This window comes from Anabas testudineus, chromosome 8, assembly GCF_900324465.2.
Source record: "Anabas testudineus chromosome 8, fAnaTes1.2, whole genome shotgun sequence".
Taxonomy (NCBI): Eukaryota; Metazoa; Chordata; class Actinopteri; order Anabantiformes; family Anabantidae; genus Anabas; species Anabas testudineus.
In genome coordinates this window covers 11,364,764-11,377,661 of record NC_046617.1, presented here as the reverse complement: position 1 = coordinate 11,377,661, position 12,898 = coordinate 11,364,764, and the positions used below count along the sequence as shown (strand labels likewise).

General features: G+C 38.5%; 1 protein-coding gene across 2 annotated transcripts; it reads right to left on the bottom strand.

Moving 5' to 3' along the window:
- Nucleotides 1-609: 609 nt before the first annotated feature.
- LOC113156549 (myosin heavy chain, fast skeletal muscle-like) lies at nucleotides 610-11,681 on the bottom strand. Of its 2 annotated transcripts, XM_026351777.1 has the most exons (41): nucleotides 11,612-11,681; nucleotides 11,225-11,280; nucleotides 10,887-11,106; nucleotides 10,569-10,712; nucleotides 10,311-10,467; nucleotides 10,172-10,199; nucleotides 9,973-10,084; nucleotides 9,793-9,885; nucleotides 9,643-9,706; nucleotides 9,419-9,517; nucleotides 9,226-9,329; nucleotides 9,010-9,148; nucleotides 8,787-8,905; nucleotides 8,533-8,682; nucleotides 8,280-8,450; nucleotides 7,873-8,179; nucleotides 7,683-7,753; nucleotides 7,504-7,591; nucleotides 7,284-7,401; nucleotides 7,013-7,136; nucleotides 6,784-6,920; nucleotides 6,393-6,648; nucleotides 5,851-6,093; nucleotides 5,564-5,740; nucleotides 5,339-5,484; nucleotides 5,145-5,235; nucleotides 4,493-4,882; nucleotides 4,220-4,346; nucleotides 4,013-4,131; nucleotides 3,730-3,926; nucleotides 3,435-3,618; nucleotides 3,196-3,361; nucleotides 2,968-3,092; nucleotides 2,349-2,657; nucleotides 2,068-2,271; nucleotides 1,853-1,978; nucleotides 1,592-1,762; nucleotides 1,360-1,464; nucleotides 1,169-1,264; nucleotides 916-1,047; nucleotides 703-720 (listed from the first exon to the last, which is right to left on the bottom strand). In XM_026351777.1, exons 3-41 carry the CDS (start codon nucleotides 11,085-11,087, stop codon nucleotides 703-705), a joined length of 5,808 nt encoding a protein of 1,935 aa, XP_026207562.1. In that variant the 5' UTR covers nucleotides 11,088-11,106; nucleotides 11,225-11,280; nucleotides 11,612-11,681. The 2 variants fall into 2 exon arrangements, with proteins under 2 accessions (XP_026207554.1, XP_026207562.1); XM_026351769.1 differs by having other exon boundaries at nucleotides 610-720; nucleotides 9,793-10,084.
- Nucleotides 11,682-12,898: the final 1,217 nt, after the last annotated feature.

The following is a 12,898-nucleotide window of genomic DNA, read 5'->3' as shown; positions in this document are numbered from 1 at the left end:
TGCTTGGGTTAAATGGGAAATACAGTAGTATATCATGCTTAACTTACATTAAGATCTGTAATCTGTATTTTCACAAAGAATTTGAGAGTATCACACTAACAATTTTGATTTTCCGAAACATTTGTACAGTATATTTTTTTATGTTAAGGTGAAATATTATCACTTTATGAAATCTTATGGCACATCTTTCCAAAATGTGTTTGTAAACTGTTGTACCATCAAGACTACACTAACTTAATTTTATTTAAATATATTACTGTATAAAACTGTATTCTTCTAGGAATAAAAATACTTGCCATTCCGGTTAATTCTGTTATATGTGATAATATTCCACATGTTTTATCTTTTAAATAAAATGTTTATTTCCATACAAAATGTTATTATCCATCTGTCTAGTTGGGTCTATGAAGGTTATATTTTGTGTATGATGGCATAGTTTCTGCTTTGTAAACCTTGTCATTTGAGTATGAACTACAATTCTTTTTTTATAAAAAATATACTAATAATGCGCCAAAAGCACTTCCCACCCAACTAATTTTATTTTATGCAGCTTCAAATAACTGATGTGCTGAACACTGATGTCACGTAAAATATAACATGGAGAGCAAATTATACAGTAAAACAGTTTATTGAATTAATACAAGTCAACAGCTAGTTCATATTTTATGAATGCTGTGAAGTGTTCCAAGAGGTTGTTGTCTCTTATTCAGCACTTTCGGCCTGGAAAAAAGCAAGAAAAAAAAAATCAGCATATGTTCGAACATTTAAACCATTTGTATAATATGTATTATATGGTTGAGTTCATCCTATATGTGCCATTTACTCTTACCACATAAGTTTTTATATTGTTTATACCAGTGAAGTTAAACAGACATTTTAAACATAGTACGTTTCCATTATAAGCAAATCAATTACCTTTCCAACATCGCGGCTCTTGGCTCTCAGCTTATTGACCTGGGACTCAGCGATGTCAGCACGCTCTTGAGATTCCTCCAGCTCATGCTGGGCTTTTCTCAGTCTGGACAGGTGGGTGTTGGCCTGCTCCTCCTGTAAATGGTTTAGAGTTTGTCATATTTTTAAATATTCTCTCATATGACTGTGGTTTCTTTCTCAACATTATTGATAGTGCTAGATATTCAAATATTATGTCACAAAACATTTGACTCACAGCCTCCTCAGCTTGTCTCTTGTAACCCTTGACTTTGAGCTGCAGCTTATCTACCAGATCCTGGAGTCTGATCACATTCTTCTTGTCCTCCTCAGTCTTTAAGAATAGAGCATTGTTACAGATGAAATACGGAAACAGAAGAAAGAAATGAAGAACTACAACTATTTTCTTAAATATGTTAAATAAATGACCTGGTATGTCAGCTCCTTCACTCTCCTCTCATATTTGCGGACGCCTTTCACAGCATCAGCTCCACGTCTCTGCTCAGCCTCAACTTCAGTTTCCAGCTCACGGACCTGTCATTTGATCATTCAACATAGTTTTGTTAGACAGCAACTTTGCATATATTCAAAACATTGAACATTTGATTTACATTCCAAAACAACCATTTATGTATGCTTCATGTATACATATAATGCATACCCTGGACTCCAGTTTCTGGAGCTGCTTCTTTCCACCCTTCATGGCGAGGTTCTCAGCCTCATCCAGACGGTGCTGCAGGTCCTTGACTGTGACTTCCAGGTTCTTCTTCATTCTCTCCAGATGAGCACTGGTGTCCTGCTCCTTCTTCAGCTCCTCTGCCATCATAGCAGCCTGAAACAGTAAATGGTATCTACTTTATTCAACAAAAAACAAGCTTTATTTATTAAACATATTCAACGGGACCACATTAAGTTAACTCACATCAGTAATGGCCTTTTTAGCTTTGTCTTCAGCATTTCTGGCTTCCTGAACAGCATCATCCACCTCACCCTGGACCTGCACAAGGTCAGCCTCCAGCTTCTTCTTGGTGTTCAGTAGACTGGTGTTCTGGATGTTTAAAAAAAAGTCATCCTTAATATAATATTTGTAATGGATTTCCAAAAATACCAGTTTCTGGTCCATTATTGAAAACACACCTGAGAGTGAAGCAATGCAACACGCTCACTAGCATCAACCAACTCTTGCTCAGCCACTTTGCGTCCTCTCTCTGTCTGCTCCAAAGCAACTCTCAGCTCCTCAATCTCAGCCAGCATCAGTCCATTTCTGCGCTCCACCATGGCAACCTGCTCCTTCATGTCTTCCTGTCCTCTGAGAGCATCATCAAGGTGCAATTGGGCATCCTGACAATGAAGAGGAAAAATGAGAAAACCTTCTTTACTTGTCAATGTATTTTATCTAACATTCACACAAAACCCACCTTGAGCTGTCCCTGGACATTCCTCAGTTGTTTCTGGGCCTCAGCAGCCTGCCTGTTGGCATGGCTCAGCTGAATCTCCATCTCATTCAGGTCACCCTCCATCTTCTTCTTGACTCTCAGGGCGTCGTTCCTGCTCCTGACCTCAGCATCAAGAGTAGTCTGCATGGAGTCAATCACTCTCTGGCTGTTCCTCTTGATCTGCTCCATCTCCTCATCTTTCTCTGCCAGCTTTCTGTCAACCTCACCTTTGACCTGGTTGAGCTCAAGCTGGACGCGAAGAATCTTGGCCTCCTCATGTTCCAGTGTGCCCTTGGAGTAATTTCAACAATAATATCAGTAATAACTAAATACTAAGCTTATCGAAAATTTCTTATTTAATTAACTGGTTAAAAATGAGGTGACCGATGCTAAAAAAAAAAAACTTTTAGCTGATTAGATTTCATTTAATTACACTTTAATTTAAATTTAGATTTTAATTTTTAGTTTTTCCATCATTTATTGTATCAGAATGGAAGTACAAAATACCTTTAATTACTAGTATAATTCAAGTTCAGTTTAGTCCAACTCTAGAGTGACTACTGGATGGTTTTTGACTCCCAGCTAAATTTTGATGTTGTACCTCTGCTTCCTCCAGTGCTGACTGAATTTCAGACTTCTCCGTCTCCACTGTTTTCTTTGCTTTCTCCAGTTCGTGGATACTCTTTCCAGTCTCACCAAGCTGCTCTGTCAGGTCTGTGATCTCCTCTGCAGGAAATAACAATACAAAAACCAAAGCCAATTACACATTTAGGAGTTAGAACATCATCATTACTTTTTCCTCTTACAATAAGTATAAAGGTTAACATACGCTGCAGGTTCTTGTTCTCTCTCTTCATGGTCTCCAGGTGATCCAGAGTCTCCTCATAAGAGTTCTTCATCTTGAACAGTTCAGTGCTGAGAGAGCGAGCCTCCTTCTGGGCTCCTTCCAGCTCTGCCTGGCTCTCCTCATACTTTTGCTTCCACTCAGCCAGGACCTAGAATAATAGGTAGTTTTAGGTAGTAATGTAGAAGCATTATGTTTTGTAAACTTTTATAACAATTATGTACCTTATCAAAGTTCCTCTGCTTCTTGTCAAGATTAGCAGCCAGTGCATTAGCTCTTTCCACATCAATCATGAGGTCCTCCACCTCACCCTGCAGCCTCTGCTTGGTCTTCTCTAAAGATGCACACTTGGAGTTCACAGCCTCAATGGATTCCTCAGCCTCCTGTAGACGCTGGGCAAGCTTTTTCCTGTAGTGAAGGAGAATTTGATTGTGTTTAGTTAGACAAAATCATAGCAAATATGATATGTGATAGGATATGCAAATATGATGTATGAAAAAGTAGAAATGATCAGTTTACTTAGACTCCTCCAGCTCCTCAGTACGCTGGATAGCATCAGTCTCATATTTGGTTCTCCACTGAGCCACTTCACTGTTGGCCTTAGACATTCCTCGCTGCAGCTCAGCTTTGGCCTCCTGCTCTTCCTCATACTGCTCTCTGAGCAGATCACAGTCATGGCGGGCTGACTGGACAGCATGTGCCAGGGCATTCTTGGCCTTTTGAAAAGAGACAATAGCTACATATCTAAAAACAACCAGTAACCAGCAATAAATGTTCCTTGGTGTCTTTGTTGTTGTAATACCTTCACTTCCTCCTCAATGTGTCTCTTGAGCTCTTCAATCTGCTGAGTGAAAGCCTGTTTGCCTCTGGTCAGCTGAGAAACAAGAGCTTCTTTCTCTTCAAGCTGGCGAGCAAATTCACCTTGAAGGACAATGTGTTAATCAGTATTTAATCAGTATGTGAATGTGAGGGCTCCACCCAAACACTGGTTTCATTACAGGTAACTCACCATTCTCTGTCTGCAGTCTTGCTTTATGTGCATTAAGGTCATTCAGCTGACGCACATTCTCATCGTTTTTGGCTTTGAGCTCACTAAACTGGTCTTCAACAGTTCTGCACATTTTCTCCAAATTGCCCTTTAAAATTAAACAAGTTTAGTTTCAAAAACATTAGCAACTCCCAGCTGTGAAACCAATTTAAAGATAAAGTTTAAACGTTTATGCCTGATTTTAAGAATAAAGTGGTAAAACCTTGACTTATAGACAAACTCTCAACCACTCACCTTTGCTTTAGCTACAGCCTCCATGTTGCTGCTGAGGTCATCAATTTCCATCTTGTACTCGCTCTTCTCCTTCTCCAGCTTCTGCTTGACACGCTGGAGGTTGTCGATCTGCTCTCCCAGTTCTGCAACACTGTCAGCCTGCTTCTTGCGCAGAGCTGCTGCCGTAGCTTCATGCTGCAGGGTGGACTCTTCAAGGTCACGACGCAGCTTCTGGAATTCAGCCTCACGCTTCTTGTTCATCTCAATCTGAGCGGCTGTTGCTCCGCCAGCTTCCTCAAGCCTCTCACTGATCTCCTCAAGCTCCCTGGAGAGGTCAGCCCTCTGCTTCTCAACCTTAGCCCGAGCAGCCCTCTCAGCCTCAATCTCCTCTTCCAGCTCCTCAATACGAGCCTTGATTTGATAAAAGTAACGTTGAAAAGGATATTCTTGGAAAATGTGCTTTACTCACAAAAGATGTATAATCAATGATATTCACTTAAGTCTGCCCTTTGGTGTGTGACTCTTCTACAATATTTTTGACACTTTTACAAACAGAATTTGATTGAATTGGCCCAAAAGAGACTAAACTGTGTACCCACAGTAGGATCAAGAACGTTAATAAACTTGCTCTTTCTCAGTAACCAGTTCTGATATTCATGCAAACAAATGTTACCTGGAGTTCTTTAATCTTTTTCTGAAGCTGAACACCTAGAGACTGTTCATCCTCAATCTTGCTGAGGAGCTGGCTTGTCTCAAAGTCTTTCCTTGAGGAGGAAACCAAGAAAGCATTTAGTAATATAAATTTGTACTGTTGTAGGAGTGCAGTATGTGAGAAAAGAGGATTAATTATGTAAATCAAAAATTTACTTCTTGATTTTTTCGTCAGACTGCTGCTTGTCATTCTCCAGATCCATTATGGATTCCTGGGCAAGTTTCAGATCTCCTTCAAGCTTCCTCTTGGCTCTCTCAAGGTCCATGCGGAGCTTCTTCTCTTGCTCCAGTGAACCTTCAAGCTTTTGAAATAAAACGTTGCATTTGTATTGAACATTATATATTCTGTTTGTACAGCAGAACATCAAAATATTTACTTACATCGTCCACTTGCTGTTCAAGCTTTGTCTTGGCCTTGGTCAGAGTGTTGACTTTGTCTTCCTCTGCCTGGAGATCGTCAAGCGTTTGTTGGTGGCTCTCTTGGAGAGCTTTCTTCTCCTTAGTTAGCTTGGCAATTGACTCATCTTGAGATGCCATCTCCTCTGTCAGGTTTTTCACCTGAAATGACATGATAGGTCTGTTATTTTCCTTCTTCAATATATTCTATGATTGATCAACCTTTTTTGTTTTAATTTACTGCAATTTCTTTATGAATACATCCTTTTAACCTTGTTTTCTGTGGCATGTTTCTCCTTCTCCACTTTAGCCAGGGTGAGCTCCAAGTCATCAATGTCCTTCTTCAGCTCAGAGCATTCATCCTCCAGCTTCCTCTTCTTGGCAGTGAGCTCAGCATTGATTTCCTCTTCATCCTCCAGTCTCTCGCTTGTCTCTTTTAGTTTGGCCTCGAGCTGGATCTTGCTCTTAATGAGTCCTTCACACCTTTCCTCAGCATCAGAGAGGTTCTCAACTTCCTATAGTACATTTTGAAGATACAAATGGTAAATATAATTATTAATTACACAATATTTTAACATTTATTGCTATTTTTAAATAATACAGTCAGTTTTTCTGAATTTGATATGACAAGAAGACTATCTAGGCTCTTTTAATCAGTAAAACATGTACACTCATTTCATGTCACATATTTCTACTGGACTAAAGAACTATCATTAAATCTAAATAATTAAATTTATTTAATTTTTTAATTTACAGTTATAAATTAGTGCAGATCCAAAGAAAGCATGTGTATGTGTTATTTCATTCTACTCACAGCAGCCACTTGCAGTTGCAGGTCATTCTTTTCCTGCAGCAATGAAACCATTTTCTCCTCCAGTTCCTTCTTCTTGGCCAGGGCAGTAGCCAGGTCTGACTGCATCTTGTCATAGTTATCTTTCATCTGTTGCAGCTCCTTCTCAGTCTCAGCACTCTTCAGAAGAGGCTTGATCTTGAAGTACAGTTTGAGCCAGGGCCAGTTCTTCACATTCATAAAGGAGCGGATGTTGTACTGAATGGAATAGATAGATTCTCTGGAAAAAGAAAAAAAAGGAAAGTGATGTCACTTTATTGAAGGAAGTTTTGTAGAACTAAGGAGGATAGCCATATAAAATCATGTACATTATTCAACTGGAAATTCAATTTTTTATACTCAATGATAAGTTTACCTCCTCTCCATCATCTTAACAAACTCCTTCCTCATGACGTATGCTCTGCAAAGAGCCTGAGTCATAGTCACCAGTATAGCCAGTTTCTCATCTCTCATCTCCTCCAGGGTAGCCAGCATGCCAGCTTTGAAGAACACCTATGTTTTTTTATATCTGTTGTTAGCATACACAAATGCAAAAGGATGGTTTCATAATTCATTCTTTGATAATATCAAATGTAAGAATGAACCTTAGTGTGTCCAAACTTGTACTGAGTGTGGTCCACATCAAGGGAGCCCAGCAGCTTCTCTGAAGCTTTCTTGTTGTCAATGAACTGTCCCTCAGGGATGACACTGGCATTCAATACTTTATATCTATATAAAATAGTGATGTGTTTAATTAGATGCATTTCAGTTCTTGGACTCACATTCTTTATTAGATTGCTAAAAGTAATCTAATAAAGTAAAATCAAAAACATTTTAATGCTGAAACTGAAATTAATTATTTGAGATAATTGTTACCTCTGCTTGAAGTCACCGTAGACGATTCTGCTGGGGAATCCCTTTCTGCAGATTCTGATACCTTCCAGCACACCATTACATCTCAGTTGGTGGATGACCAAAGCGTTTTCCATAAGACCTGGATATTGTAAATGTGCAGTTTAAAAACAAAAATCTTTTTGTTACTTTGTACTACACACAAAGACACAAAATGCACAAAAGTGTAATACAGTCTTCTTACCTGGGGTCTTTGTTTCATTGGGAATCAGGCAGCGGACAAAATGAGGATGAGTGCTCCTCAAGTTAGTCATCAGCTTGCCCAAGTTCTCCTATTGATCAGCAACACCCGATAATCAGTTGACATTACTTGTGCTTGAACTGTAGTTTTTAATTGTTACCCCATGAAAAAACAGTACATACTCTGAAAAGAGCAGAGACGGTCTGGAAGGAGCCACCCTTCTTTTTGCCACCCTTCTTACCACCAGCAGCCTCTGTTTTTTCAATAAGAATAAGTAAATCAGAATATTTTTTTCCTGCTCATGTTTCTGCCCACATGAAAACCACATATTTAACTGATTAACATGAACATTTGAACTCATGGGCTTCTTACCATCAGCCCCAGCATGAGCTGCATAAAGAAGAGCAAGCAGCTTGTTTGAAGACTTCTGGTAGAGCTGCACAACTGAGTCATTCAGTGGGTCCTTGTTTTTGTCCAGCCAGCCAGAAATGTTGTAGTCTACCGTACCAGCATAATGGACCAGGGAGAAGTGAGCCTCAGCCTTGCCCTTTGCAGGTTTTGGCTTTTCAAAGCACTTGGTCTTGCCAAGATGCTGGTCATGCAGCTTGTTCTTGAAAGTTGTGTCAGAGGCCTTGGGGAACATGCACTCCTCTTCAAGGATGGAGAAGATGCCCATTGGCTGAGAGGTTAAATATATTAAACATTAACCAGCAGAAGCTACTAATTTAACACAAATTACTGTAAGAGTCTTACAGTAGTACAGTACAGTAGCTACTTACCTTCTCAATAAGCTCAATGCAGGCAGCCAAGTCCATACCGAAGTCAATGAACTCCCAGTCAATACCTTCTTTCTTGTACTCCTCTTGCTCCAGTACAAACATGTGGTGGTTGAAAAACTGTTGCAGTTTCTCATTGGTGAAGTTGATGCAGAGTTGCTCCAAACTGTTGAACTGTAGTTGTGGAAAGGTGTTAATTATCATGTCAACACAGTGATGACTTTTAACACTTCTCAAAATTGTATTAACTACTCACATCGAAGATCTCAAATCCAGCGATATCCAACACTCCGATGAAGAACTGTCTTGGCTGTTTGGTGTCCAGCATCTCATTGATACGGACGACCATCCACAAGAACATTTTCTCATAGACAGACTTGCACAGAGCCATGACAGAATTGTTGACCTAGAATAAAGAATTTGGAAGCATGGGAATAATATATATTTTTTGATATAATCTCAAAATCCAAATAGTTTCCTTTTTTTAACATAACATTTTCATATTTTTACCTGTGGCACAGTTTGACCTTTGGTCACCATCTCATTTCCGACTTTGACCCTTGGGTAGCACAGAGCTTTCAGCATATCAGCTGAGTTCAGGCCCAACAGGTAGGCAATTTTGTCAGCCACTGGTGGATAGAAACAATAGGCTTCTAAGTATTGTACACACTAACGTGTTTAGTATTTTCCACAATAGATTGACATGATGAGAGTGGTTTATTTTAATGTTTACCCTCAGTTCCATCAGGTTCAGCCTGCTCCTCACGCTGTTTCTGCTTGAATTTCATGTTGCCATGATGCATCGCAGCACCAGTCAGCTTGTAGATGCCCAATTTCTCCTCAGCAGTGAAGCCCAAAATGTCAATAGCAGTCTGCAATGAAAGAAAACTGTTTGAATTTCAAGCATTTTGCTTAGTATACTATCGGTATAACTGAATTGTTGTCTTACATCTGTTGCAATAAACTCCTCCACGTCATTGATGCTTTTAACAGTGATTTCACCCTGACTGATCATCGGATAGTCATAGGGGTTGGTGGTGATCAGAAGAGCCTCTAAAGAAGCAGAAAGAAATTCAATGAGATTGTTTTTTTTCTGATGGTGTGTCTTGTGTTTTAAATGTTTAAGGAATATATTTGCATACCCAAGAGCTCAGGCTTATGACCAGTCATCAGCTGATAAAAGATATGGTAGCTTCTCTCAGCAGACAACTGGAAGGTGACACGAGACTTCTCCAGCAGGTCTAAGAATAGCAAGTTTCACTGGTGAATGTGGGACTTCTGTATTACATTATGGTGTTTTGGTGTATCGAAGACCACATTATAGTTCATAACATGAATCTTTACACACACTGTGGACGGAACTTACATGTTTCAATATCAGCTGAAGCCAACTTTCCAGAAGAACCAAAGTGGATTCTGATGAATTTACCCTAGAGATCCATGTAATTTATAACATCAGCTTTTGTAATTCAGCAGCAACAGTAAAAGATATTAAGATATTTCATATATTACTTACAAAACGAGAAGAGTTGTCATTCCTCACAGTCTTGGCATTACCATAGGCCTCAAGCAGAGGGTTGGCTGCAACAATTTGGTCCTCAATGGAACCCTGCAAGAGAATATAGAAGTCCAATTTGCCATACATTGAAAATACTTTCTTTCTGGATAACACTTCTAATAAATAACCCAACTTTACCTGCATCTTGCCAGGTGTTGGCTCAGCCTTTTTACCGCCAAGAGCTGCAATTGTTGCAAAGTACTGGATGACACGCTTGGTGTTGACAGTCTTTCCTGCACCAGATTCTCCACTGGAGTATAGGACACATTTGTCAAAACTTTGCCTCAGTATCATACATTATATAAAGATCTTGAACGTCAATATGTGTAATACTCACGTAATCAGGACAGACTGGTTCTCCCGATCTAGAACACATTTCAAATGAATTTTTTTATCATTGTTTCTACAAAAGGATCTGTGTAAGCTAAGTTCTACTTTGTATATGCACATTTTAGGACTTGTAATTTGAATCTTACCAGTGAGCATGGCCTGATAGCCATTGTCAGAGATGGAGAAGATGTGGGGTGGAGCCTCAATCCTCTTCTTTCCTCTGTATCCAGTCACAACTTGAGCATCGTACACAGGAAGCCACTTGTATGGGTTCACGACAACGCAGAACAATCCAGAGTAGGTCTGTCATAGTGGAGACAATAAACATAGTGTTAATATTTAGATAAAGATGTTTGCATATTTACATAAACACTGCATAGAGATATAGAGTGGTAGAAACTCACGTAGATCATCCATGATGCATAACGCTCTTTGAGGTTATACAGCACGCAAGGTTCATTGAGGTGGGTCATTGTGGCCATGTCCTCAATTTTGTCAAACTTTGGAGGATTCCTTGGAAAAATGTCATCCTCTTTTACGGTGACAGTCTGAAAAGGAAATACAGATTTTAATGTTATTACAAATAACTCATGTTCATGAACTAGACACCATTGTTGTTCACAGTGTCAGTTTGAATGTAAGATACAATGAGAAATAAACTGTTTGCTGAACTGAGCTATTGTTTAAATAGATTTAAAAAGTTAATAATGAATAACACCTACCTTTCCAGTATCTGTCTCAACTGTGGCTTTGCCACCCTCCTTTTTGGTGAGTTTGCCCTTGACATACACCTCTTCAGGATCAGTCACAAAGTAGGCTGTTTTGGCATCAAAAGGAGCATTCTGGGCCTCAATTCTCTCTTTGTCTGGCTTCCGGAGGTAGATGGCCGCCGGGCCATACTGCTCCATCTCCGCGTCTGACATTGTGGCACTTCAGTCGCAACTGAAAAGATGGAAGTCCAAAAGAATACTTGATAGTGTTAACATAATAACATTGTGTTCTTATAGTCTTCTGTCGTCTTGTTGGAGATTTTATGTTGTTTTATTCTTATGTGTTTTACCTCAGCTCTTTCCAAAATAGAATGGGTGATGCAATGTCTGGTAGAGTCTCAAGATGCTATAAAACATGAGCACAAAAACTTTTTTCAGTTATCTGATTTTAACATTTAAGTTTAGTTCCTTAAATTCAGAGTTTGAGAACATCAGAGGGTGAGGGTGAAGATTAGAAATATTTTAAATGCTAAGTGTATTCATTTGAATGAAAGCTCCATTCATTTCCTTCTTTCAAACTGAGACATAGCATGTATTTAGAGTAATATAAGCAGACAGTAGTAATTAGTTAATAAGTAGTGTACATAAATGGAATACCACCTGCATATCACAAACGTATGCATAAGAAATAAGTGACACTTAAAAGTACAAAAACAAATCATGCAGAATACACTCACCTGTGCTGGAAGCCTATCAGCTTATGCAGAAATCCAGAGCTGCCTCATTTATAGAGAGTGGGAGTGCCTGGTCAGCAGTAGTCTCTCACTTGATTTGGTCATAGCCTCCTTTCATCCTGTTGCTTATTTTGTGTCAGTGGTGTTTAAGGAAATGATATCCATTATTCTATGTAACTAAAAAAAACTCATAAAGAATGCCTTATGATGCTATTACAAGTAATTTGATATAATTGAAAACTACCAATATGAACTCATTATTTTAGTTGGTGATATTAACTATTAACTCAAATAAACATAAAAGCAGTTTAGTAAACCAAATTAAGCTTAAAGGTCTGTTTAAAGATGTATAGTATAGAAGGTAATGACGTTTCTTTTCTTTTCCAGCTTATCCTAAAAATGTACAAGTCTGCTTGCTCTAAATGTTAGTCCACTACTGCCTCACAGAAGTGCATAGAAATGATGAACCAACTGTATTATTCAGAAAATAGTGCAGAATATGGCTTGTGCCCCGTACCAAATAAACCTGATCTAGATTTAAAGGCCTTAAAGCTTAGATATGTAGCTAACATTAACAAATTATTTTTTAATTCATATGTAACTCTGGGAATGGTTTAGGAAACTCTTTCAAATCCCACTGGTATTCAGTTGCAGGGCACTTGCCTTGGATGTTTAAGAACCCTGAAGATGACACTATTTTAAGACAGTCGTCAGCACAGATGAATAAATAAAATGAATAATAAATAGTATTAATATTAAACATTAATTTATAGGTTGTACTAAATCTGTGGAAAAAATAATTTAATAATAAATAATAAATAAAATTTAAAATTTACCACTTGGTAATTACAAAAATACCATATTTACCATATTTATGGTGCTCATCAAAAACTTACAAACTTGTTTGTGATAATAATAATTCTTTAATACAGTATATACCATGACGTGTGTAGCTGTATTTGTGAGGTTTTTGCTCAAAATTAAAATAAAACCACTTTATTAACAGCAATTATACCACTTTAACGCATGCATGGCGTTTAGTTTTGGAAATGCCCCCAAATGTTTGTGGGCTAAAGTTACAGGACACTGGCACTTATCCCTGCAATAAAATTAAAGATGAGGTACTATCCATGTAAGTTCAATCTCCGGGTTTATAACTCTCTAAATGGACTTGAAAACAGTTGGCAACTTGTTGGGGAACAAGCTCAAAATAAGTTACACACAAGGCAAAATGAATGTTCATCCATCTGCTACATTTGATAGGTGCTGGCATCTGTTAAAGAAGCATGA

What these genes read in the sequence shown, in the direction of transcription:
- LOC113156549 (XM_026351769.1), bottom strand. Translation starts at nt 11,087, where the DNA reads ATGTCAGACGCGGAGATGGAGCAGTATGGCCCGGCGGCCATCTACCTC. An exon ending in CTATCAGGCCATGCTCACTG is followed by an intron (nt 10,200 to 10,310) that starts GTAAGATTCAAA and finishes AATGTGTTCTAG; the next exon opens with ATCGGGAGAACCAGTCTGTC. An exon ending in TCTGACGAAAAAATCAAGAA is followed by an intron (nt 5,236 to 5,338) that starts GTAAATTTTTGA and finishes TTCCTCCTCAAG; the next exon opens with GAAAGACTTTGAGACAAGCC.